The sequence below is a fragment of the Drosophila pseudoobscura genome, chromosome 2 (assembly GCF_009870125.1).
Source record: "Drosophila pseudoobscura strain MV-25-SWS-2005 chromosome 2, UCI_Dpse_MV25, whole genome shotgun sequence".
Classification (NCBI taxonomy): domain Eukaryota; kingdom Metazoa; phylum Arthropoda; class Insecta; order Diptera; family Drosophilidae; genus Drosophila; species Drosophila pseudoobscura.
Window position 1 is genome coordinate 24,265,773 of NC_046679.1, and position 21,791 is coordinate 24,287,563.

At 42.0% G+C, this 21,791-nt stretch overlaps 6 protein-coding genes across 10 annotated transcripts; 3 read left to right on the top strand and 3 right to left on the bottom strand.

The window, feature by feature from the left end:
* Positions 1-528: 528 nt before the first annotated feature.
* Or85d (Odorant receptor 85d) lies at positions 529-1,899 on the top strand. Its single transcript, XM_001359487.4, has 3 exons — positions 529-1,560; positions 1,621-1,776; positions 1,831-1,899. The coding sequence occupies exons 1-3, from the start codon at positions 532-534 to the stop codon at positions 1,885-1,887; spliced, it is 1,242 nt and encodes a 413-aa protein (XP_001359524.3). The 5' UTR covers positions 529-531; the 3' UTR covers positions 1,888-1,899.
* A 7,764-nt stretch (positions 1,900-9,663) lies between these two features.
* On the bottom strand, positions 9,664-11,275 carry pch2 (pachytene checkpoint 2 protein). The gene is made up of 3 exons (XM_001359488.5): positions 11,137-11,275; positions 10,703-11,066; positions 9,664-10,646 (listed from the first exon to the last, which is right to left on the bottom strand). Exons 1-3 carry the CDS (start codon positions 11,178-11,180, stop codon positions 9,798-9,800), a joined length of 1,257 nt encoding a protein of 418 aa, XP_001359525.3. The 5' UTR covers positions 11,181-11,275; the 3' UTR covers positions 9,664-9,797.
* Positions 11,276-11,311: 36 nt separating this feature from the next.
* mRpS18A (mitochondrial ribosomal protein S18A) lies at positions 11,312-11,979 on the bottom strand. Its single transcript, XM_001359489.4, has 2 exons — positions 11,790-11,979; positions 11,312-11,726 (listed from the first exon to the last, which is right to left on the bottom strand). The coding sequence occupies exons 1-2, from the start codon at positions 11,884-11,886 to the stop codon at positions 11,356-11,358; spliced, it is 468 nt and encodes a 155-aa protein (XP_001359526.2). The 5' UTR covers positions 11,887-11,979; the 3' UTR covers positions 11,312-11,355.
* A 239-nt stretch (positions 11,980-12,218) lies between these two features.
* LOC4802646 (protein KRTCAP2 homolog) lies at positions 12,219-13,042 on the top strand. The gene is made up of 3 exons (XM_001359490.4): positions 12,219-12,374; positions 12,431-12,731; positions 12,794-13,042. Exons 1-3 carry the CDS (start codon positions 12,371-12,373, stop codon positions 12,909-12,911), a joined length of 423 nt encoding a protein of 140 aa, XP_001359527.2. The 5' UTR covers positions 12,219-12,370; the 3' UTR covers positions 12,912-13,042.
* LOC6897680 (uncharacterized) lies at positions 12,930-14,070 on the bottom strand. 3 transcript variants are annotated; one of them, XM_033383551.1, is made up of 4 exons: positions 13,902-14,070; positions 13,454-13,837; positions 13,132-13,401; positions 12,930-13,077 (listed from the first exon to the last, which is right to left on the bottom strand). In XM_033383551.1, exons 1-4 carry the CDS (start codon positions 14,037-14,039, stop codon positions 12,985-12,987), a joined length of 885 nt encoding a protein of 294 aa, XP_033239442.1. In that variant the 5' UTR covers positions 14,040-14,070; the 3' UTR covers positions 12,930-12,984. The 3 variants fall into 3 exon arrangements, with proteins under 3 accessions (XP_033239442.1, XP_002137815.4, XP_033239439.1); XM_002137779.4 differs by having other exon boundaries at positions 13,454-13,846; XM_033383548.1 differs by having other exon boundaries at positions 13,893-14,068.
* A 337-nt stretch (positions 14,071-14,407) lies between these two features.
* Positions 14,408-20,157, top strand: kra (basic leucine zipper and W2 domain-containing protein kra). 3 transcript variants are annotated; one of them, XM_003736729.3, is made up of 9 exons: positions 15,005-15,295; positions 15,547-15,624; positions 16,467-16,715; positions 16,779-16,879; positions 17,380-17,518; positions 17,769-17,934; positions 18,391-18,634; positions 18,706-19,048; positions 19,799-20,157. In XM_003736729.3, the coding sequence occupies exons 3-9, from the start codon at positions 16,478-16,480 to the stop codon at positions 19,834-19,836; spliced, it is 1,269 nt and encodes a 422-aa protein (XP_003736777.1). In that variant the 5' UTR covers positions 15,005-15,295; positions 15,547-15,624; positions 16,467-16,477; the 3' UTR covers positions 19,837-20,157. The 3 variants fall into 3 exon arrangements, with proteins under 3 accessions (XP_001359528.2, XP_003736777.1, XP_033236297.1); XM_001359491.5 differs by lacking the exons at positions 15,005-15,295; positions 15,547-15,624 and adding an exon at positions 14,408-14,561; XM_033380406.1 differs by lacking the exon at positions 15,005-15,295 and having other exon boundaries at positions 15,449-15,624.
* The last annotated feature ends 1,634 nt before the right edge of the window (positions 20,158-21,791 follow it).

The following is a 21,791-nucleotide window of genomic DNA, read 5'->3' on the forward strand; positions in this document are numbered from 1 at the left end:
ATAGTTCTGAAATAAGTAATAGTATTACTTGAAATTTTTGTTGTTTATGCTCTAAAGAAATTCATTAAAGATCCTGATAGATCCAAGAAATACTTACATTATAAGATAAGGTTTTTCAAAAGATATAAGAATTCCCAAGAAAATTCCAGCCAAAGATCGTATCCGCTTAGAGAACATTTCCTATTCGTCCCCATGTCCATTCAAAGTCTCATTTGGGGTCGTACTAATCGCTGACATTTGTGAGCAGAAGATATAGCAGAGTAGGGAGCACTGTGTAGCCCATTAATTGGGGGAGTCATCGATTTCGACTTAGGCTCAATTAGACACGCCCCCTGAATGACCAACTGTAACGGTTCACAACGCACTAATTGAGAGATGCTCGCTCGCCTCCGTGCATGGCAATCAAAGAGGCGTGGCACTTGTCAAGTGTGTGGCAACAGTAAATTATTAAATCATCGATGTCCAGGTCGGGCTCTACCCCATTTTGGGGGTATATATAAGAGCGGAAACACAGTAATGACTGCAATCACAATGGAAGGTACCGGGAAAACACCATCAACAGTGGAGAAAGCGGAAAAGTCGGAACCCATTACAACGGAAAGGTTCTTAAGGTATGCAAACATATTTTACCTGTCCATAGGAATGGAGGCCTACGACCATCAGGGGCGCCGAAAGATGATCGAGCTCATTCTCCGCTGTATATTTATCGCACTCATCTTGAACCTGAATGCCGTGCTCCTTTCCGAATTGATTTACGTATTCCTGGCGATTGGAAAGGGCACAAACTTCCTGGAGGCCACAATGAATCTATCTTTCATTGGCTTCGTGATCGTTGGGGATCTCAAGGTGTGGCACATCTGGCGGAAGAGGGATCAACTCACCAATGTCGTGCGGGAGATGGAGAAGCTGCATCCCAAGGAGGGGCATCACCAGAAGGCCTACGACGTGGAAAGTCATCTGAGTGGATATAGTCGCTACAGCAAGTTCTACTTCGGCATGCACCTGGTGCTGATCTGGACGTACAACCTCTACTGGGCCGTCTACTATCTCGTCTGCGATTTCTGGTTGGGCATACGCCATTTCGTGAGGATGCTCCCCTACTACTGCTGGGTTCCATGGGACTGGAGCACCAACTCCAGCTACTATCTGATGTACGTGTCCCAGAATATGGCAGGACAGACGTGTCTCTCAGGACAACTGGCCGCCGATCTGATGATGTGCGCTCTCGTCACTCTGCTGGTGATGCACTTCATTCGCCTGGGCCGTGGCATCGAGGAGCATGTGGCTGGGTTACTCTCACCGCAACAGGATCTGGAGTTCCTTCAGGCAGCTGTCGTCTACCATCAGCGGCTCCTGCAGCTGTGCCACAACATCAACGAGATCTTTGGCGTGTCACTGCTCTGCAATTTCGTGTCCTCTGCATTTATCATCTGCTTTGTGGGCTTCCAGATGACAATTGGTGGAAAGATCGATAATCTAGTGATGCTTGTCCTCTTTCTGTTCTGTGCCTTGGTACAGGTCTTTATGATCACCACCTACGCACAGCGATTGCTTGATGCGGTGAGTGGGGAAAGGTTTCATTTACTCTTCTTCAAGTCTTACCCTTTCCTTTCTTTGCAGAGCGAGCGCATAGGTGAAGCTGTCTACAATCACGACTGGTTCCAGGCAGACCTTCCGTATCGGAAAATGCTGATTTTTATGGTAAGGCGATCCCAACAGGCTAGTCGCCTGAAGGCCACCATATTTCTCAATGTATCGCTGGTCACAGTCTCAGATGTAAGTTTTGGACTGCAAAATGTCTTGGCATCAAATTGATTCCCTTTCTTTCAGCTCCTACAATTATCCTACAAATTCTTTGCCCTTTTGCGGACAATGTATGTGAAGTAGTTCAGTCAGACCCAAGACAATATAAATAGTGAGATGAGTAACGTCTCTCGTATGACTCATGTGGCAGTAGAAAGCATCTTAGCCATGACTGCCTCTATGTGTTAAGCCCTAAACATACCCTTTAGTTTAGTACATTTCTCCTTGGTCAAACTTCTTTGGGAGAGTGTGAGGACAGATGCCCCCACTAAGCAGCATGTGGCAGTGACAATACGAGTATGGAAGCGGAATCCACCAAATCATCGTTCGGCAATAACTTACGCGAATTGCCGCAAAGAGTTGTGGCTTCTAATTAAACTAAACCGAGTAGACGGGTGGCAATGAGTAGCGCGAATCGGACTTAACATGGCAACGTAAATGGGGAATCGAAGAGCGGTCATTTAACCACAGAAGCAATGATTAATTATCGGCATTTCGTCTGCACAAAGCACAGAGCACGGGGGGAAATGCAGGACAATGCTTTGGCACTGCTCTAAAATTAGCGCAGGTCCCACCTTGCCCTTTAGTCGCTCTCCATCACGGTTTGACCCCATGTCTTGCTTCTCTCTCTCCGCAGCTCTGACCCCACCTCTTGCTCGGCTTGAACCTGCGATTCACCTTGCACAATCGCTCATTGGTTTTCCTCCTCGTTGCCAATTTAATTAAAGATTTCCCAGTCCAACCTATGCATGAAAATTGCTTCCATCAAATCAGGGCTGCATCTGCAAGGGGGAATCCCACGATTCTGTGGTTCATTGGATCTGGTTCAGCTCATAAATCAAATTAGAGCTCAAAAAGCTCTACAATTTTGTAGAAATTTGGTTTTTTTGATTGAGCGAAACAAATAGAAGAACTCAACTATTTTTGAGCTAGTGGTTCACATCCTCTCTACTTTCATACGTGTTCCACCTACGTGTCTCATACATAAATTTATGAGTGACTTAACTGTGATTCTTTGACGCATTCGAGCAGTGAACTATCCCAATTTGATTCCTCAAATATTCCTATTGCCTTTCCATCCCTGCTTTGAAGTCAATCATTTTACAGGCATTTAGGCAGGGCGCCCGAACTTATGCAGCACACAAAAGTGATTGCAAATATCTTTCTCTCCCTGTGAAGTGGCTGGACTGGCAAATTGCAATTTTTTTATGAATATTTAATTGAAAAGTTGACACAAACAGACAACAGGGGCGTCGGAAGAGCGAAGGGAAGGAAGTCCGTTGAGGCTAATTACATTTCTACGGCTGTCCTGCCGGAGGAGAGAAATGATAGTAGCTGGGCGGTGCTGGAAACCTGCCCTGCGTCAGATGGATGGCAAAATTGAAGAATTTTTTCAATTAAAATTACTACAAAACGAAGAAGTCAGCCGACAACCAAATGGCAATCAAATCGGCCAACTCAGACGCCGGATTGGAGAGGTCGGGGCGCTTAGGGCACGGCTCACAGTCACGCCCTAATCTAATTAGAAATAACACGCGTCACGAACTTGACTCTGATGCGGAGGCGGAAGGACCCAAAATGAGGATACGAATACGAATGAATGTCGATGTAGCCAATGCCTATGGAAATGTGCTCTAAATAGTTTCGACTAATTTCATTTGCGTTTGCAGTTTTCGTTTTGCCGAAAGTTGGTAAAAGTTTTTTTGGTCGGACTGTCAGGCCCAGTTCCAGTTCCAGTGGTTCCTCATGGCTGAAAGGATAGGTTGGTTCGGGGCCAGACCGCATGGGACTCTCTCATTGGGTGCTATGCCGCCATTAATCAAAGTAATTGCAGCGACACCAATGACAGCTAGGAGAAAGGTGAAATTGCTTTTCATCACCTCCACACACACACAAGGTTGTTGCTAATTAAAATGCAGTGCAGGAGGATAGAATATAGGATGTGATCAGGAGGAATCTGTAAACAGTTTTTGGTACACAATTTTTTCAGGGTGGCAAAAGTCAGACCCCTCATTCCATCGTCGTGATTTGACTTTGAATCTGACTTTGAATATGTTAATGATAGATGTATCTAATCTGAGTACCTATCGGGTATATTAGTGTCGCAGTACGGAATTCGTCTCTAAAAGTTTCTTTCAGCATACAATCTAAATAGTGAATCTCAAACTTTGCTTTGTTATTTTAAAGTTCTTTAACAAACTCGTATCTTAGTTGAATCTTTTCCATTTTCCAATAGTTGGCCAAACAATCGTTAACAGTAACTCATGCACTCCCCCTCCCCCTCCCCTTTCCTCTGTTCCGGTACGGGACTCATTCAATTTATATTTATATATTGCCCAAAGTCAAATAAATTAATTCGTGCATCCAAACTTTTGGACATACTTTTTGTGTGAATGTGTCTTTTCCTCCGCCTCTCATATCACAGTGAAAATGGAGCAAAATGTAAGTCGAACTCTGGGAAATATTGGCTTTTAAAAATGTCAATATACGAAGCCATCGTGCGCTGATTTGGCAAGAAAATTGCAATTGCAATTGCAACCAACTTTTTTGCGTTGTGCTGTGCTGCATCGTCGTTCCCTCACTTGCTCGTTGAGAAATTGTATTTCGTTTCATCAAATGAAGAAAAATCGTACATTTTTATAAGGCCAGTGCGAGGGAGGCTACCATTGTCCAGAGTTTGGCGCCACAGTTGCTGCTGATGCTCCTGCTGCTTCTCGTTCTTTTTCTTCTCCTGCTGGGTTCTGTATTGTAGAAAAGGAGCAGAGGAAGTACTACGTCACTTTGTTATACCCTAACAGGGAGGTACGATGATTTTTAGTGGCTGTTGGTAATGCAAAGAAATATCCCGAACGATCGGTCAAATATATTTTATTGTGGAAACAATTTGTTTGCTTTTAAAGATTTTTAAAGATTAAATTACTTTACTAAGTATAATAAGGTTTTCTATATCTGATCTATATATGTATGAAGCTATAATGATCAACCATCGATAGCTCATTTAATGTATCTTCTTACCTCCCAGCTAAATTTGATCTAAATGGAAGGCCTTTAGGTATTCCATTGATTGAAGAATTCATGCCAGACTCGTGGATTTCATGGGTCGTCGGTGCGCCGAAGATACTAAATATCGCGATGATATAACCAAATATTAAAATGAAAAGATAAACCTATAAGCTATAACCAGTATTCTAACCAGTATTCAAACCACATGAGTTTTTCAAGGGATATCAACGGCTTGAACCGAAAGATACTCTTCCTTGTCTTTCCATGTCTGTTATTGAATTTGACATATTTCTTTACAGTGTATACATGTGCACTGGGGTGTGTGTGTGTGTGTGTGTGTGTGTGCAGGTCCATGTGTGAACAGCGTTCGGCCAAGGGATTAGCGTCATTGCCATTTTTGGCGCATTTTTCATGTGCCCTAAGCTCCGCTAGTCGGATGCGACTCATCTCCTGCCCCCACCCCTACCTCTGCCCCACTCTCCGCCACTCCTACGTCCCTCATCTTACGGGTATATATTAGTGTGACTGCAGTTTCGCCCATGATGTGTGCGTATCTGTGTGTATGGATATGTATTTGTCAATTTTCACTCACTTCATTTAAGTAAACACATTTGCTGCATTTCATATTTCCAGTCACGTTCCAGGCATAAATAACACACAGACACACGCGCACACATGCGCCGAGAAACGTAACGGGACATATGCGTATTAGTGCGGAAATCTAGATATATCGTTTCTGTTCTCACTTTCAGTTCCTCCAAATTGGTAGAAAGTGAAATTCAAGATGAATTATTAATTGATTTCGTGAGTGTAATCTTTGAGGACTCTTGAGCGATCCTATTAAGCCTTTAAACTACGAAAGTCTATATAATTTCTGATTAGAAACTTTAAAGGATCTTTTCTGGCAGTCGTATTTTGAGGAAGAGTCATGAACAGCTATGATTCCATAGATATTTAGATATAGCATATATATTATACATTTATCATCTTATTATCTACCACAATAGATGTCCTTGTAAACAGATATCCTATCTTATTCCACTTTACCACAAATTTGAGCGAAATTTAAATTGAGAACACGACTCTACTGCATTTTGGCTTCACTTTACGTAGAGTTGTCGAGAGGTCGTGTCGTGGCAGGGGTCGCGTCGTCTAATACTAAACTTATGTACTTGTAGTGGAGTCACAAGAGAGGGAGTCTGTTGACAATCCATTTTGGAATATCCCTTACCCTCACACATTCCAATCGTACAAGAAAATGGCTTTCAAAAATATTGAATCCAGCGTTTTGAAGGCAACTCAAATTTAATTTAAGCACAATCCCTACAACCTCTGCAGCACCACCATTGTGGCTGCGTTCTTTTCCTGTTTTTTTTTTTGACGATAACTGCTGCCAACAAAAGTTCTTGGCAAAAATATGTAGGTACATATGTCTGTATGCATACCCATAATTAACGATCCTTGGTCAATAGCTAAACAATTTTCAGAGCCCCAGCGAAATATTTGCAGCTGCTGCAAGGAGAGTTGGGGAGTGGCGCCACCATCGGCGTCGTCGTCTGGCTGCCAGCAAGCCGCAGGAATTTAAATTAAATCAAAATTGCATCGAATCTGCTAGCGATGAAGCGGCTATGGGCCAGAACTTCAAAACAAAAGTAAATCTTTGATGGTTTGTTTGGACGATGGAATATCTTTTGAAGTGAGTTTGAAAATATTTATACCTCCTTTTTTGAAGCAAAAAGGATAACAGTTACGTCGTAATTAATGGTAAATATGCTCATAAATGAAGTAAAATTGAAAACAGCAGCTTCGAGATCATTGATCACTATAGACAAAACGTTGTCCACAAGAAGAGAATAAGAAAGTCTCAGATAACCGCTATTTATTATTGTCGGTAAAGGAAAAGGGATGATTTTCGAATCCTTCTTCGGTATTTTAAGTTTATAAAAATCTCTTTTAACGACACACAGTTTTTGAGTACCTCTCAGAATGCGGCAGATAACATTTAAAATTGTTTGTCCTCTCTTGGTTGCATTTATATTCTCGTTCAAGTGAATTGCCCAGCAAATATCAACTTTAACGCCAATTAAATACGTATGCAGGGTCACTTAATATTGGGCCAATAAAGCACTAATCCTAAGTGACATGACCAACCAATGAAAAGCTATCGATTTCTATGCAGGCTCCAACGATTTGCAATGATTGCATTTTTCAGCTTTTACAGCAGCTTAAAGCATGTTGATTGTTGCTTGTGGGGACGGAGAATTTAAATTTCTTAACGCCCACAAAATGGTAAGCTTTCAAATCCAAACAATAAATATGAAACAAATGCTCCAGCAGTAGCAAAAATAGGAGTAGGGAGCAGAAAATAACAGGAGCAGGATAACAATGGGAATTTTGTAGTTGTGGAAGCAAAATTTTCCATATTGCTGAAATGCAATTGGGAAATGCTGCTTACAGGCTTCCCTCCCACCTCCGCCTATCCCCCCATTCCGATACACAGAAAACGAGAGAAGGAAAACATAAATAAACGTAGCCATCAATAGTTCAATTCTCTGTGCTTCTGCATGATTGTGCGGGGGGTGTAATGGTTGCTGGGGAGGGGTGGGAGGACGTGGTCCTGGGCATGTGGACCGACTGCAACCGGCTCAACAAAAAACATTGCACATTTATTTCGCAATTTATGCCAGGGGAATCTCTTTCTCATATTACCCATACACGGCCAGATGCAACAGTAGCGTAGGAGTTTTCAGCAAAGGAGTGTAGTTTCTTTCAAGGTACCTTTAACCGCTTCCTTTTTATTGCCGCCTCTGGGCCCAGCCACGATATACCGAAGGGTACATGTATTTAGTAAAGGTTTTAAATGTTTTAAATGTAAAGGTAAATAGTTTTCCAGCTAAAAATGCGATTAATAGACAGTTCTCATCACTCTTTTTTGCAGATCCTGGAACTACAGCATTGGTCATCTTGTTCTTTTGTATTTATTACACTATCATTCTATTGCCCAAGCGAATATATGTACATATATTAAATACTCATGGAATTGCCATACTCCTTATTTTAGGCATATTATTGGTAAAATTTGGTTTTGGTTCCATTTTAGAGACCCGCTGGCAAAGTCCTTGGGCCAAGATTTATTCTTCGACACTCACAAGGGAAAAGTGCAAACGAGATAGCCTGTGAATCCTCAAACCAAATGCGTATTGATGGTAGTTGTTGTTGTTGCACTGCTCCCAGGTATATGGATTTCTGGGACGGCTTACCTTTAGTTTAGTATACCTTGTGAGCAGACATAAGATAGGCAAATGCAAAGCAAAGGGGATTGGGGACCAATGAATGCTGGGATACTTTGAAAGCTGGATGTAGAACCCCCACCGGAGTCGACTACAACAAATAAAAAAAAACATTCGAGCATAAAATGTAAAAATCAACAACCAACGTCGCCAGATGAGCTGGAAACTCGTCTCCACTGACAGCTCTGCCACTACATTGTGCAGACTTGAATGCGCCAGAGGAGAGGAACAGAAAAGAGATATTTCTTTGTGTTAACTAATTGCTTCGCCTGCCCATATCATCCATACATCCATCAGATACATTTCCAGATCCGACTGGAGGAATCCTTGTTTTGTCTTCTTCAGCTGTCGAAACAAAAGCCACATCATTCCAGGACAAGGCCATAAACCTGCTGTCCCATTTACGCTTATCGTCTGTTGAGTTTCTTGCCATACAGCGCCTCCCTCATGCGCCACATTTAGATACTGATTCCCGGTTGCCGTGTGGCTAATAAACCTTGTATATTTTATATGCCCCCCCAGCAGGAGGACGAGGACTAGAGGCATCGCATCACATTTTCATCAACGGGGAATCTATTTTATCGCACTCTTGCCCCCATTCACTGCCACCCATCTACATTTTATGGGGCCTGCAGCTATCCGTTCGTTCACATAACTCGTGGCGCCCACTATTTGTCTATTTTTACTGTCTGCCGAACTCGGTTTATGGCCACCTGTCCTCTGTCGTGTGTCCTGCTGTACTGTTATCCCCTTTTCCATCCTTCTATTGTGTGAATCTGTTTTTGGCAGACTTTTTTTCTGATTTAATTAAAGGTCACAAAGGTGGGCTTAAAGATAGTAAGAGGCTTAGAGTGCGTCAGAGAAATATGTACATAGGTCGCATCAATTTGTAGAAATGTCAACTATTCGAATAGTTATTGTACTCGTAATCACATCGATCTTTTATCGATTCTAAACCCCTTTCGATAACATATTTTCGAAGCCCTATATCTGCCAATGACTGCCACTCATCTGACTGCATTTGTGGTGACACTTCTTAGACATAGAGACATACTGCAGATGCTGCTCCATTAGGTTCCCCCAATCGATTTGGCCCACAGCTGAGGCAGTGAATGGACCGACGACTTCCAAACGGATGATGCGGATCAACAGGCAGCATCAACACAAAATCAAATTTTCAACCAAATTTGATTAGTCGTCACTTGCACTTGCAACAGCAAAGGCATCCATATCCCCCAGATGATGATGATGGGTGGGCCGCCCTTGTCTATCCCTTGTCCAGCTTGTGTATGTGACCCGGACTTGAGTGAGTTCTTAGCAGACAGACGAGTGCGTGTCTCTCTGCTTAGGCAAAAGTGCTGAGATTGCGTAGGGTCCGGTCTGGTCTGGTCTGGTCCGGTCCGATGCCTGCATGGAGATGAGGAGCCGATGTGGGATGCTTGCAAAGAAATAACAAGATTTCACGCTTGATTTTCACATCAAAAACTGGATAAAGAAATGGGAAAAAATCCCTGTGTCTGTGCAAATGAAACCAAGCAGCGACGAGGAGGCGGAGGCAGTTCCTGGATTCAGTCTGGGATTCTCAATTGTTTTTCATTGTAAAAAATTGAAGTTTACAGAGTTTTGCATTTGATGGAGATAAAGTGGAGAGGCTCTGTTTTTTCTTACGTTCTCATAAGAGAAATTGGTTTGCTTTTCTGTTTACTTGGGGTTGGGGCCTTCCATAGACTCCGATTTCAAGAGCTGGTGCTGGCGGATGTTCTGCTCTAGGGCCAGCAGCATTGCATCCAGAAAGTCGGACAGGAAAATCTTGCCATTCTCCTCGAAAAGTTCACTGGCGGTGTACTGGGCGTGAGCGAGCAGAGGCAGTTTTCGCAGGGTCCGACCGCTGAGGCCAACACTGCGCTCGGAAAGATTTGTAAGCAGTCCCTCCTCGATGTCTTCTGTCTCGAGGGCCTCGCACTCCACAATGCCTGCGGACATGAGCTCTACCAGCATGCTCTTGTAAATCGATCTGATGGCCGGCACGGCCGGATAGCCAATGTATTCGCGGAGATCAGCGCGATCCAGAAAGGCGAGATCGATGCTTTGAGCCAAGTTGGAGGTGGCCAGGATGAGCACATTGGGATGCGTCTTGATTTCGTCCAGATGCGTTAGCAACGCATTGACCACACGCATGGCGTCGCGCGGTTCGTTGCTATTCATAGAACTCCGGGCATACGCCAGCGATTCCACCTCATCGATGAGCAGGCAGACCAGATTGTTGCGGTCCGCCACCAGCTCTCCGATCTTGGCAAAAAGTCGGGCCACCAGTTTGCCGCTCTCCGAAAACCACTTGGAGAAGAGGCTGTGGCTGTTTATCTCCACCAGATGTGTGTAGGCGAAGGCCTCATGCGTCCTGATGGCCAGCTTCTGTGCCAGGGCCTTGCAAAGGCTCGTCTTTCCAGTGCCGGGTGGACCATGCAACAGGATCAGACGATTGCAGGCAATCAAATTCGTGTCCACGTGATGTTTCGAGAAGGTCAACGCAGACATGGCGAATTTCAACAGCTGCAAGCACCATAAAGATAAATAAATTGTGTCAATCCTTTACAGATAGAACATACCCTCTCTTTCAAACCCTTCTCGAAAATCAAGGTCTCCCACAAGCCCACAAACTTTTTGGATGGAAGCAAGACGTGATTAGCATCTACGACAGCCGCACCATCAGCATCGACGGCGCTATCGAAAAGACCAGAGTCCGCGGTTGCAGCAGCTGCATGCGGCTTGTAGAAATGAAAGAACGCCTTCGTCTCCCCAGCGATCTCTGGCCCGCCGCCGCAGTCACGCTCCAGGAGCACACTGGCGACCAGCGAGGGGTCCGTCTCAACCAAGTCCGGCTTGAAGGCCACATTGTGCGGCAGGTTATTATTTGATTTCAAGAACGCGTTCACAGCTGGCGTCAATACAAAGCGAAGTGCCGGTATTGGTCTATTAAAAAGGAAACGAGAAATCAATTAAGCTGCGACAGGATAATGCAACAGGTGCTGGTGGTACTCACTGGTCGGTGCTGTTAAGCCGAACTTCGACGTGCGTTGCGCTCATGTTGCAATAATATGCTTATTTTGAAATTTTGCGGGAAACAACAAAGTTTAAACTAAAGACGCCACGGAAATGTGACCGTTCTCGACAAGCGAAAAAATGAAGCAAGGCACACAAATAAAAGTGGAATGGAATCTAGTATAAACATCAATACATTTATTGCCCATTATCACTAGTTTTAGTATTTGATTGTAGACTCGAGGAAATATTTGTTAAATTTCTTCCATCCGTAACGCTGTTTCGGATCTTTTTTGCTCCACGACGGGCCCAGGTTGGGCATCAGACCCGCCTTCTGGGCCATCGTCACCAGGGTGCCCATTTTCTTCTGCTGGCGATAGCACAGGCCGGTGATGCGTCTGGGAAGCATGCATCCGTCGGATCGGACGTACTGCGACAGGATGAGCACGTCGGTGTGCTTGATATCCAGGCCCAGCGTGCATTCTGGGCAGAAGGTGGTCTGGCAGGCGGATTTTAACAATTTCTCGGACCGCTCCGACTCTATGTTCACGCCCTCATAGGTCCTTACATTGTTTTCCTGTTTTTCTTGGACTGCAAGAGAATTTAGGGTTCCACTCAAAGGTTATGAAACAACCAATAGCACAAGCAGCTTACTCTCTTTTATCAGCTGCGGAGTGGTGGTAGCCACGCTCCGTGTCTGCCATAATGTGCTTCGGAGCGTGCTGGTAGCAACTTTCAGCAGAGAGGCCATGTTTTAGTGGGTTTTTATTTACAAATTTTATAAAACAAATTCAACCCAATTCAATGTTGTTGTGATGAATAGCACGAGTGTTGCCACCTGCAGAAAACTCCAGAAATACGCGGACATGTGAATTGTGCTGAAATTACAGTGTATTTACGGTATATCGGTATATTTTGTCAATTTCATCAATCTATTCAATTTTATTTTCAACGGTACATAGAAATCCAATAGCAGCAAGTATTTAGAATAGGCCAGTTAAGTACAAAAGTGATTCACTAATCGGATAAAATTATGTGGGCATGGCTAGATATTCCATATAGCTAGTAATATTCGACGGAAGAACAAAAACGAAAAATATTTTGGAGTATTTTTCGGTATATTTGAAAAATGAGACGGTATATTTTGGTATATTTCTGAAGGTCGGACCGTATATTTCAACGAATTGTCCGCGGTCACACTGAATTACACATACAACAAAGACGCCGGCATCGAAATGTGTAAGCAAAACGTAGATTGGGACGATTCAAATTTATTAAAGATAACACCATTACAGCTGTCTCAACTAGTAGCAAGAATACGCTTCTCTCCTCAATCATCTCTGGCATACTGAGCCTGGTTATCTTTGCCACTCTCCGTTTCTGCGCCGACTGGTTCAATGGATCACAATTGAATGTCTTGGTGGGCGGATACCTCTTCTCCTGGCTGTTCATTTTGAGCCTGACCTGCGTGTCCAATGCCGAAATGCTGATTTTTGGCCCGGACTTTCAGGCCAAGCTGGTGCCGGAGATACTTTTCTGCCTGTCCCTCACGGTGGCCGCTGCGGGCATTGTTCATCGTGTGTGTGCCACAACTAGGTAAATAATAGACACCTTCTCCTTCCTCCCGCATATGTTTAGATGGTTGGCTATTCTTTCAGTGTTCTCTTCTCCCTGGTGGGTTTGTACTTTCTCAATCGAATCTCCATCAAGTATTATTCCACTTCTGTGGTTCCTGTGGATGCACCGGCACGAAAGACTGCCAAGAAGTTCAAATGATGCCGCAACAATCATGAATCGAATCTGTAGCTTATGATTTATTTACTAATGGATAACATATAAACTATAATTACTACGCGACTGTCTCAATGCCCGCCTCCGAGGTAGTTTCGTTGCTTTCTTCAGTCAAATATCTCAATATATTTTGGTCTATAAAACGCACCAGCTGTGGAGGTGTACGACATATAGATATGGAATATAATTTACACCGTATACATACCTTAAAACCCGATTTACTTGAGAGGTTTGTGTGCTTCTCCTCAATCTTGTCGCGCAACGCCGTGAACCATTCTGAGATTTCTGCGGCTATGGGCGGCATCTGAAATCCCTGATAGCCGGCCTGCCTCAGCCCCAAATTACAGGAGTTGAAGGCCGTCGAACTCATAAGCAGAGCAAAGGATTTGACTAGGATATACGTCTTACACAGGGACCAGTCCGCGAGGATTGTGTCTTGGCTGATTGATTGAACCATGTCATATACCTCCCACAGCTGCAAAATAATTGCTATTAGGAAAGCATTGACCGGATTCCATTCGACTCACGTTACGATAAATGTGCAGAACTAAGGTGGTGTTGGACAGAGCGCCTATGAAGGCGCGCAGCAGTCCGAGGGCGATCATCTTGCCCGTGTTACAGGCCACCAGTATGTGCGGCATGGCCTCCAGCATGTATATATAACCGTGCTCTTCTTCGCATGGTGTCAGCTTAAGGCTGTCCAGCATGGTAATCGTGGCATAGTGGATCATTGTGGGCTTCAGCGTATCAGAATAATTGAAGCTGGCGTTGAGCAGCTCCAGGCGTTCATCGAACTGACGGGGACGCTCGTTTTCCGTCACCAGGAACATAAGAACGGACACCGTGTAGAGTGAGGCCACTTCCTCCAGGGTCAAGTAGTCCTCCAGTAATCTCAGAAAACCCTGCCGGAGCTGCATTAATTGATAAAGTGATAATTTAATCAAGGATATCCTTTCGGTTCCATACTTTGCCCACATTTGAGTCGATCTGTGCTTCCACACAGAAGCTGTAGCGCTGAAGCGCTCGCATACGCAAGAGAACTTCGCGGAGCTGCTCATATTTAAACCCAGGAACACTCAATTCTGGCAAATCTGATTTTTTTTCTTCAATCATTTTATCAAAAACAAAAAACTACAGCGCCAGGCCAGCTGTAGAGCTGGTCACACTTAACTTTCTTTTTTGTGGCATTTCAGTACATCAACAAGCGGGCACACTATTTGTGTCAGTGCTGCCAACAGAATATTGTTTTTGTTTTCTCAATCATTAGAAAAACTAGCAGGATTTTCAAAATAATAATAGCTAAAATATATCCAACATTATAAACAACAAATCGACACTGCTTTTACGGCATCTCATAATTACAGTTTCCAAATTTTTTAATGCCGGACAGTTTTTCAAAGTTGTCTGGCAATCTTAGAAGTAGCCGGATCTAGCTTTAAAAGAGCTGTATTAGCAGTGGGGGTTAAACGCACTAAATTGTATTTACGGTAAATCAACAAGCGGGCACACTTTTTGCAGCTCTATCTATTCCAAAAAAACTCGACCGCGACAAAAAAAGTCAGCGACAAAAACAGCCCAAAAAGCTACTCAAAAGTTACTTTTATTCCAAGCAAAACAGATTTTTTTGTTTTAATCGTAAGTACCGAGTCAAATTTATACCTATTATTAAGCCCAGATGCACAACATATCTCGAAGGTGAGGGAATCAAATTTTTCATTTTGCGATTGACGGCCATGTCTCTTTTTCTTTGTCGAAGAAAAAGGTTATGTACGAATTGGTATGTATCATACATACACATGAATACATACATATATAATAATGTATAAACGAGGTTTATTCATCAAGTAGCGGCAGCCATTCACGCAATAAACCATTTAGGGACAGTTGTTACGCCTTTGTTCGACTGTACCCCTGCATATACATATGTATGTACATTATTTAATAAAAGCCACAAAAATATGCATACTCTGGCCCCTTGTCCCTCCCTCTATTCTATTCGTGTAGTATGACAAATGTTGCTTCAAAATGGCGCCGAACCACATGTCTCTTCGTTATCGTCTCTCGTCGAACGGTTCGGCACGATTCGTGTATGTCATTCGCTTTCTGAATTTCATTTAACAAAGTGGTGCGCGCAGGCCAGCACCGGGGGCGCTGAGAACTTGAAACAAACATAATACTTAGTAACCGATTGTGATAGCTGTTAAAAATAGAATTCCGGACGAAGTCTGAAATTCAAATTCACAAAATTGTAACTACTAAACACAAATTCGAAAACATAAATTCCGTTAGGAAATTCTCTCTTCGGCCTCTGTCGACACTGTGGCTGTGTGTGTGTGCGTGCGTGTCAATTTTACAGTACAACAAAACTCGTAAGCTACAAAAGACCGTAGTCGGCGAAAACGAAATATTATATTCTACATCTGCTCTGCCTCGATCTGTGTATGTCTGCGTAGTACGTGTGTGTATTGGTAACCGCTGTGCGAGGTTAAATTAAATTACATATTTTAAAACGCACACATACGCAGACGAACGGCTGTAGCTCTCTCTTTAAATTGTGAAAAGCAACAGGCACACACGCACACATACTCACTTAAATTCTCCCTTGAATTACACAAATCAGCCCCTCTCCACCTTCAATAACTGACGAGGACACGCGGAAGCGGCTAAAAGGCCAAACTTATTTCCGTTAAGCGAAAGTGTAAGTTAACGTACGTCTTTGTTAATTTTTTCTTCTATCTCTATGTATTCGCCAATTGAATTTGTACTTGGAAACGACTGCGTATTTTCCATCTTTTTGCGTTTCTGCGTTTGACAATTTCCCCTCTTCCCACCCTCCAACCAACGGGAACACACGCACACAGTGGCACAAAGGTACGAGTGTGTTTTGTATGTACAATGACCTCGTTTCCCTTGCTCCGAGCTCAGCCCGAGCTGGTCTACCAGTAACAACGTCAAAAATTTCACTTTATTCTTTACTGTTTCTTTGTCGAATTTCGTGTATAGGCTGGTTTGTTCCCTGCCCTGCTTTTGCATTTTTTCTTCTTTAATTTCTCCGCTTTTTAAGTGGTTCTTCTCTTGATGGTTTTCTGTACTTCTCGCCTTACTTTGTCTGTCGTTCTTCATCTTCGTTTGGCTCTCAGTGCTTCTTCCTTTGCTCGCTTTGCTTTCCCTTGTTCTTCTTTAGGCATTATCAAACTGTAAAAAGATTGTGTGTCCGTGTGTGAGTATTTGTGAGTGTTCGCGCGCGCTCTCTTTCTTTCTCTGTCTCTCTGCCCTCTAGTGCTTTTGGAAGTGTGTGTGAGTGCGATTGACGGAAAGCACATGTACACTCGGGCAGGCGAGGATTTTTAGGTTAGACAGCATTTCAAACTCAGCAACATTTAACACAACAATAACGTCTGACTAGCAATTCGAAAGCTAGTACTTGGCAATCGATCTTGTGACCTTGCTCATATACTCAACTAGTTTCAAGTTGAGCATTTAACTGAAATAATCACTAAATTAACTGTGAACCGTTTACACGTATCATCTATTTTGCAGCAATTTATTGTATGAGTCAAAAAATAGAAAGACCAGTGCTATCGGGTCAACGCATCAAGACCAGAAAAAGAGATGAAAGAGAAAAATATGACCCAACGGGATTCCGTGATGCGGTCATTGCTGGTCTCGAAAAAACTGATGGCGACTTGGAACAAATCTCTAAATATCTAGACATCGCGGGTAACAAGCTCGACTATCGTCGCTACGGTGAAGTTCTCTTCGATATATTGATTGCGGGTGGTCTATTAGGTAAGTCTCTTAAAATTGCTGGACTCTTAGAGCTATACAATTTCTAATATATCTTTATTTCAGTGCCTGGTGGTTCCATTTGTCAGGATGGCGAAAAGCCGCGCACAAATTACTGCATCTTTGATGCCCCCGAGAGCATGGAATCCATGCGCAACCATGAGCAGGTTTGTAGATCATTGCATATCCCATCTGAACCGAACCGATCCGATCCGATTCCAGTTTGTGTGTGTGTTGTGTGCATATAATTAGAACTGATTACAAGCTCAAAATTGTAGTCGGTGTCAGATTATGCCACATGGAACGCCACATATTTACTTGTCTTTGGTTTGTTGTAGACAACCTAACGATCCGAAGATTTCTTATGTGTCAACAACAGCTTCTATAGCTGCAAAAGTATATATAATACACAGTACACTCCACACCTGGAAGGTCACCTTTGCTTCAATTGCATATTATTAGAACCGGTTATCCATCTAAACGATGTAATTGGTGTCAAAATATGCAACATGAAAAGCAACATTTTACTTGTCTTTATTTTGTGTAGATAATAAACCAACAATCTAAAGATTTCTTTTGTTGCAACAAAACTAAAAATAATTGTCGAAAATAATGATGTACAGATGTAAAGAACTCCCAGTTAATGTGAATTTTTCTATGTTTTCAGGTATTTGTTAAGCTCATCAGACGGTACAAGTACCTTGAGAAAATGTTCGAAGAGGAGATGGGTAAAGTTCTATTATTCGTAAAGGGCTTTACTCCAAGTGAACGCATCAAGCTTGCGCGTATGACTGCGCTCTGGTTAGGTAAGTCTTCGTATAGCCCTTTAACTCTCGCCTCAAAGCCCAGCCAGCGTATCCTATAGTCGAGTCTAGATAGACCCTCGTTCGACTTGCAGCTGAGATTGGGCTAAAGAAAAAGTTACTCTTGGTATACTGACTCTTGGATGCAAAATTTAACCAAATCCAAAAGCCACGAGCCCAAGGACAAGAAGAAATCCCTCGTCCTATCTCTATCTATTTGAGAAATTCGAACCTAACCTATTTGTATCCTTAGTTAATGGCTCTGTACCGCCAAATGTGTTATTGGTACTAAACAACGAGCATCTGATCAAGGATGGCATTGCACTGGAGTTTCTACTGGAGCTATTTCAGACGTTCAAGCAAGAGAAGGGCATTGCATATCTGATTCAGGCGCTTAAGAAGGGTGGACTGGAAAGCAAGTAAGTTTTCAATTTAGACTCTTTAGTCTCTTATGGAATGTTCTCAGGAAGATGTTATAACCATTCAGTTGTGTATCTTTAATTGATGTTCCTAGAGTAAATTTCGTGGAGTTTTATTTATTTCGCAAATGAACTTTGGCTTCATTTGGGTGCCGATTTAATTTCGTACAAATTCATGAGATTATTTGAGAATATTTTATTTCGCATTATACTGTCATCTAAGTCCAAATATGGAATATTCTCAGGAAGATGTTATAACCATTCAGTTGTGTATCTTTAATTGATGTTCCTAGAGTAATTTTACGGAGTTTATTTATTTCGCAAATGAACATTGGCTTCATTTGGGTGCCGATTTAATTTCGTACAAATTTATAAGATACAATGATATATATTTATAAGATAATTTGCTCACAACATTTATTAATGGAAATGTCCTTTTGTTTCTTTCCCTTTAAGACTTATGGACTTTTTCCCACCAAACAAACGTACTGAGGAATATTTTAAACAAGTTTTTCTTGACAAGGAACTCAATGAGATCATCAAGCTGCACAAGGCCCAGGCTAGCCAGGAGGCTAAGCGCGAGCTGCAGCAGACCCTCATCGATGATATCAACGATGAGAAGGCACACAATGAGATAACCGCTGACATTAAAGAGTTTTCGGCACGCAACAACATTCCCGATCATGAGATAATTGTTATTGTAAGTCAATCGAGAACAAACGATTGATTGAGAGCAGAAGTTTAATCGTTTCATTTTTGTTTGGTCAAAAGATTTGGTCTACCATCATGTCGTTGGGCGAATGGAACAAGAAGGAGGAGCTGGTCACCGATCAGGCTGTTCGTCACTTAAAGACATACTGCACTTTGTTGCAGGCATTCGCCTCAACAGACCGCTCGGAATTGGCCCTGATCCTGAAGGTGCAGGAGTTCTGCTATGAGAACATGAACTTTATGAAGGCCTTCCAGAAGATCATATTGTTGTTCTACAAAACAGAGGTCCTCTCCGAGGAAATCATCTTGCGCTGGTACAAGGATGGTCATTCCAACAAAGGCAAAATGCATTTCCTCGAACAAATGCGCAAGTTTGTCGAATGGCTGCAGTCAGCCGAAGAAGGTAAGGATATATTTTATAACGAAAGTGGGGTTCGATATGAGTGCAATTTTTGAGAATGGTCTTGTCCTGGATGGCACTTTCATTGTACAAAATTGCAAGAGCATTTGGGTTTTTTGCTTGCCTCGTTGCTCAAAAATAAAACCAGAGCAACGTAGGCCAATGAAAACCTGGACAAAATTATGGTATTCTTTGCAGCGTGCCTCTAACCAAAACCTTGGAGTGCCACAAAACCCATTGTGCACAATTCCAGGAGGTTAAATATCGGTCATGCCAGAGCAAATGAATGATTGGGTGTCCATATAACTTTTCATAGTTACATTTGGCCAATAATCATTTGGACAGATAACTCCAACGTAGCAGAATTCTGTGCCTATTCTCCCAAATAAGTATCCGCTCCGAACATACTCCAACGTTCGTCGTAGCCATGAGGATTATATGCCAACCACATTAGGTTTTAGTCCTGCCTCGCTGTTTCATATAACTTTATCAGGACAAAATTATTGTATTACATTTGGCGCATGCCTCTAACCAAGATCTTGGAGTGCCACAAAACCCATTGTGCACAATTCCAAGAGGTTAATTTCGGTCATGCCAGAGCAAAAGAATGATTGGGTGTCCATATAACTTTTCATAGTTACATTTGGCCAATAATCATTTGGACAGACACATCAAATATGACCAAAACTATATTTAAGAGATCTCTGGAAACTTTTGTTCACTTTTTACATGTACTTTTTGGCTTTTTTACAGAATCCGAATCTGAGGACGAACAAAAGAATGGCGATTAACACATTTTTGGTTAACGAAAAAGAGCATGGCTAGAAGGAACAACACAAACGGAGCCGCCTGTCCCAAATCCAAACCATCCACACACCAGACACACACACACACACACCACAGTGCTCTCGATAGATTTGCATAGATAGTCTCCCCAAGTCTTCCTCCACCCAAGTCAATGGCGAAGAGAGAGAGAAATTCTAAATTATTGTTCAACAAAACTCACCCACAATCCTCAATCGTTCTCGATTTGTGAATGCAATATATTTCTTAACTATACAAACAGGAAACGGATAGCATTGTGTTAATAAAGGTTTAAAGATTTACAATTATGTACCAAAAAAAAAATTATCACCACACACAGGAGAGGCATCTCGAACAAGAAATCAGTAAGAATTGCACGCACTGTAATCTATCAAACTGGAGATCAAGATAATATGTATGTACCAGGGGAGCATAGCATACAAGATACATATATTCCTTATGTTGTAAAATGAGCTGCAGGCCCGTTTGTATGTTCGTATTATTTATTTAAAAATCTACCCCCGGCACATATGCATATATATTAAAAAGAAAAGAAAACAGTTATTAATATTCATCTACGAGAGCGCGGCGCCAAGCCAGTACGGAATTTGACGAGGTTATCTTCGAAATAAAGATTTGGAAAAGATGATTCAATATATGACTGGCATGCAAGGCCACCACCAGTTTCAACGCAAATTATTATGTGAACAGAGCGTATGGAATTACGAATATTTTAAATTGCATGAAATTGTATGTATACAAGAAATAAATGAAATACAACAAATGTGACGGATGCGACAATTGTTTTTTTTTCTGTAGTGCAATGGAATAATTTTTCAAATATATTAGTTTAGTTTACAATTCCACACCCAAAACATGTGGGTATACTTTTCCCACAGCCTGTATATACATACATACGAATGTATTTACACGATCGATCAGCGCAATATCGATAACGATACTAGAAAAGGGCAGAAAGTGTGACCAGCCCAAATTCATTCGTAGAAAAATATTTAGGAATACTTGTTCTGATCAATTTGAGGTTTTGAAAATGTTTAATGTATTTTTTGTTTTGTTTTGCTGGCGTTGGCGTTGATGGTATTGTTTATGGAAATGTATGGATAAACGGCTAAGGTGCAGCCGTTCGACCAAACCCCCAAAAATCGTATTTTCTGGTATCTCTGGCTCAGTGTCGTTTTTTACTTTTCTCGGCATACGACACAAGAATTGTTGAAAACTAAGAAATAAAAAGCATGTTTCAATAAAAATTTAAAATCCCCATATCTATCAAAAAAAGTCGGTTTCGTGGAGTAAAAAAAAGGTGGATTTTGTTGTCTAGTGTAATTAGCTAACGCAGCAATCAAGTGTCACGTGCAAAAGGTTACAGTAGTCAATCGCTTATGAGAACTTGAAATGGAATCAGATATTATATTCAACGGAGTTAGCCGCAGGTCTTGACGATAGCGATCTGCTTGATTAATTGTAATATCCCACATGCTAATTTTAATGATATAAACACAAATAGAATGTACGGAAGACCAGCGTACAGTAGTACTTGATGGTCTTAGTCTCTGGAAAATTTAAATTTAAATAGTTCTTTGGGCCGGTTTCTCAGTTTTTATATTTGAAGTCGCTGATAAGGCAGGGAAGTCCATAGCATAGCAACAATCCGTCTATGAGTAAAGTTGTCGCTCCGCTACCCAATTTTGTTCCTTGGAGTGCAAAATGTATTGGATTCGCTTAGTTTAGTTTTTGGAAATACTGTTTTTATTCAACATAAATTTTGTTTAAAAGTAATTTTTTCTTGCATTTCTCGTATTTCATTTAATGTATATAGTACTCGATGTTATATAATAACGCATATGCTATTTGTTTGTATTTTTGTTGTTGCTAAATTTGTAGTTGCTATTCATCGTATTTGAACAATTGCAATTGGTGTGTA

Coding starts and splice junctions, on each gene's coding strand:
- Or85d (XM_001359487.4), top strand. CDS start 532: ATGGAAGGTACCGGGAAAACACCATCAACAGTGGAGAAAGCGGAAAAG. Junction 1,561..1,620: donor CACAGCGATTGCTTGATGCG/GTGAGTGGGGAA, acceptor CTTTCTTTGCAG/AGCGAGCGCATAGGTGAAGC. Junction 1,777..1,830: donor CGCTGGTCACAGTCTCAGAT/GTAAGTTTTGGA, acceptor CCTTTCTTTCAG/CTCCTACAATTATCCTACAA.
- pch2 (XM_001359488.5), bottom strand. CDS start 11,180: ATGAGCGCAACGCACGTCGAAGTTCGGCTTAACAGCACCGACCA. Junction 11,067..11,136: donor CGGCTTAACAGCACCGACCA/GTGAGTACCACC, acceptor CCTTTTTAATAG/ACCAATACCGGCACTTCGCT. Junction 10,647..10,702: donor AGAAGGGTTTGAAAGAGAGG/GTATGTTCTATC, acceptor TGGTGCTTGCAG/CTGTTGAAATTCGCCATGTC.
- mRpS18A (XM_001359489.4), bottom strand. CDS start 11,886: ATGGCCTCTCTGCTGAAAGTTGCTACCAGCACGCTCCGAAGCACATTA. Junction 11,727..11,789: donor TCCGCAGCTGATAAAAGAGA/GTAAGCTGCTTG, acceptor ATTCTCTTGCAG/TCCAAGAAAAACAGGAAAAC.
- LOC4802646 (XM_001359490.4), top strand. Junction 12,732..12,793: donor CGTGTGTGTGCCACAACTAG/GTAAATAATAGA, acceptor CTATTCTTTCAG/TGTTCTCTTCTCCCTGGTGG.
- LOC6897680 (XM_002137779.4), bottom strand. CDS start 14,039: ATGATTGAAGAAAAAAAATCAGATTTGCCAGAATTGAGTGTTCCTGGG. Junction 13,847..13,901: donor AAGCACAGATCGACTCAAAT/GTGGGCAAAGTA, acceptor TCACTTTATCAA/TTAATGCAGCTCCGGCAGGG. Junction 13,078..13,131: donor CAAGTAAATCGGGTTTTAAG/GTATGTATACGG, acceptor ACACCTCCACAG/CTGGTGCGTTTTATAGACCA.
- kra (XM_001359491.5), top strand. CDS start 16,478: ATGAGTCAAAAAATAGAAAGACCAGTGCTATCGGGTCAACGCATCAAG. Junction 17,519..17,768: donor TATGACTGCGCTCTGGTTAG/GTAAGTCTTCGT, acceptor TTGTATCCTTAG/TTAATGGCTCTGTACCGCCA. Junction 17,935..18,390: donor AAGGGTGGACTGGAAAGCAA/GTAAGTTTTCAA, acceptor TTTCCCTTTAAG/ACTTATGGACTTTTTCCCAC.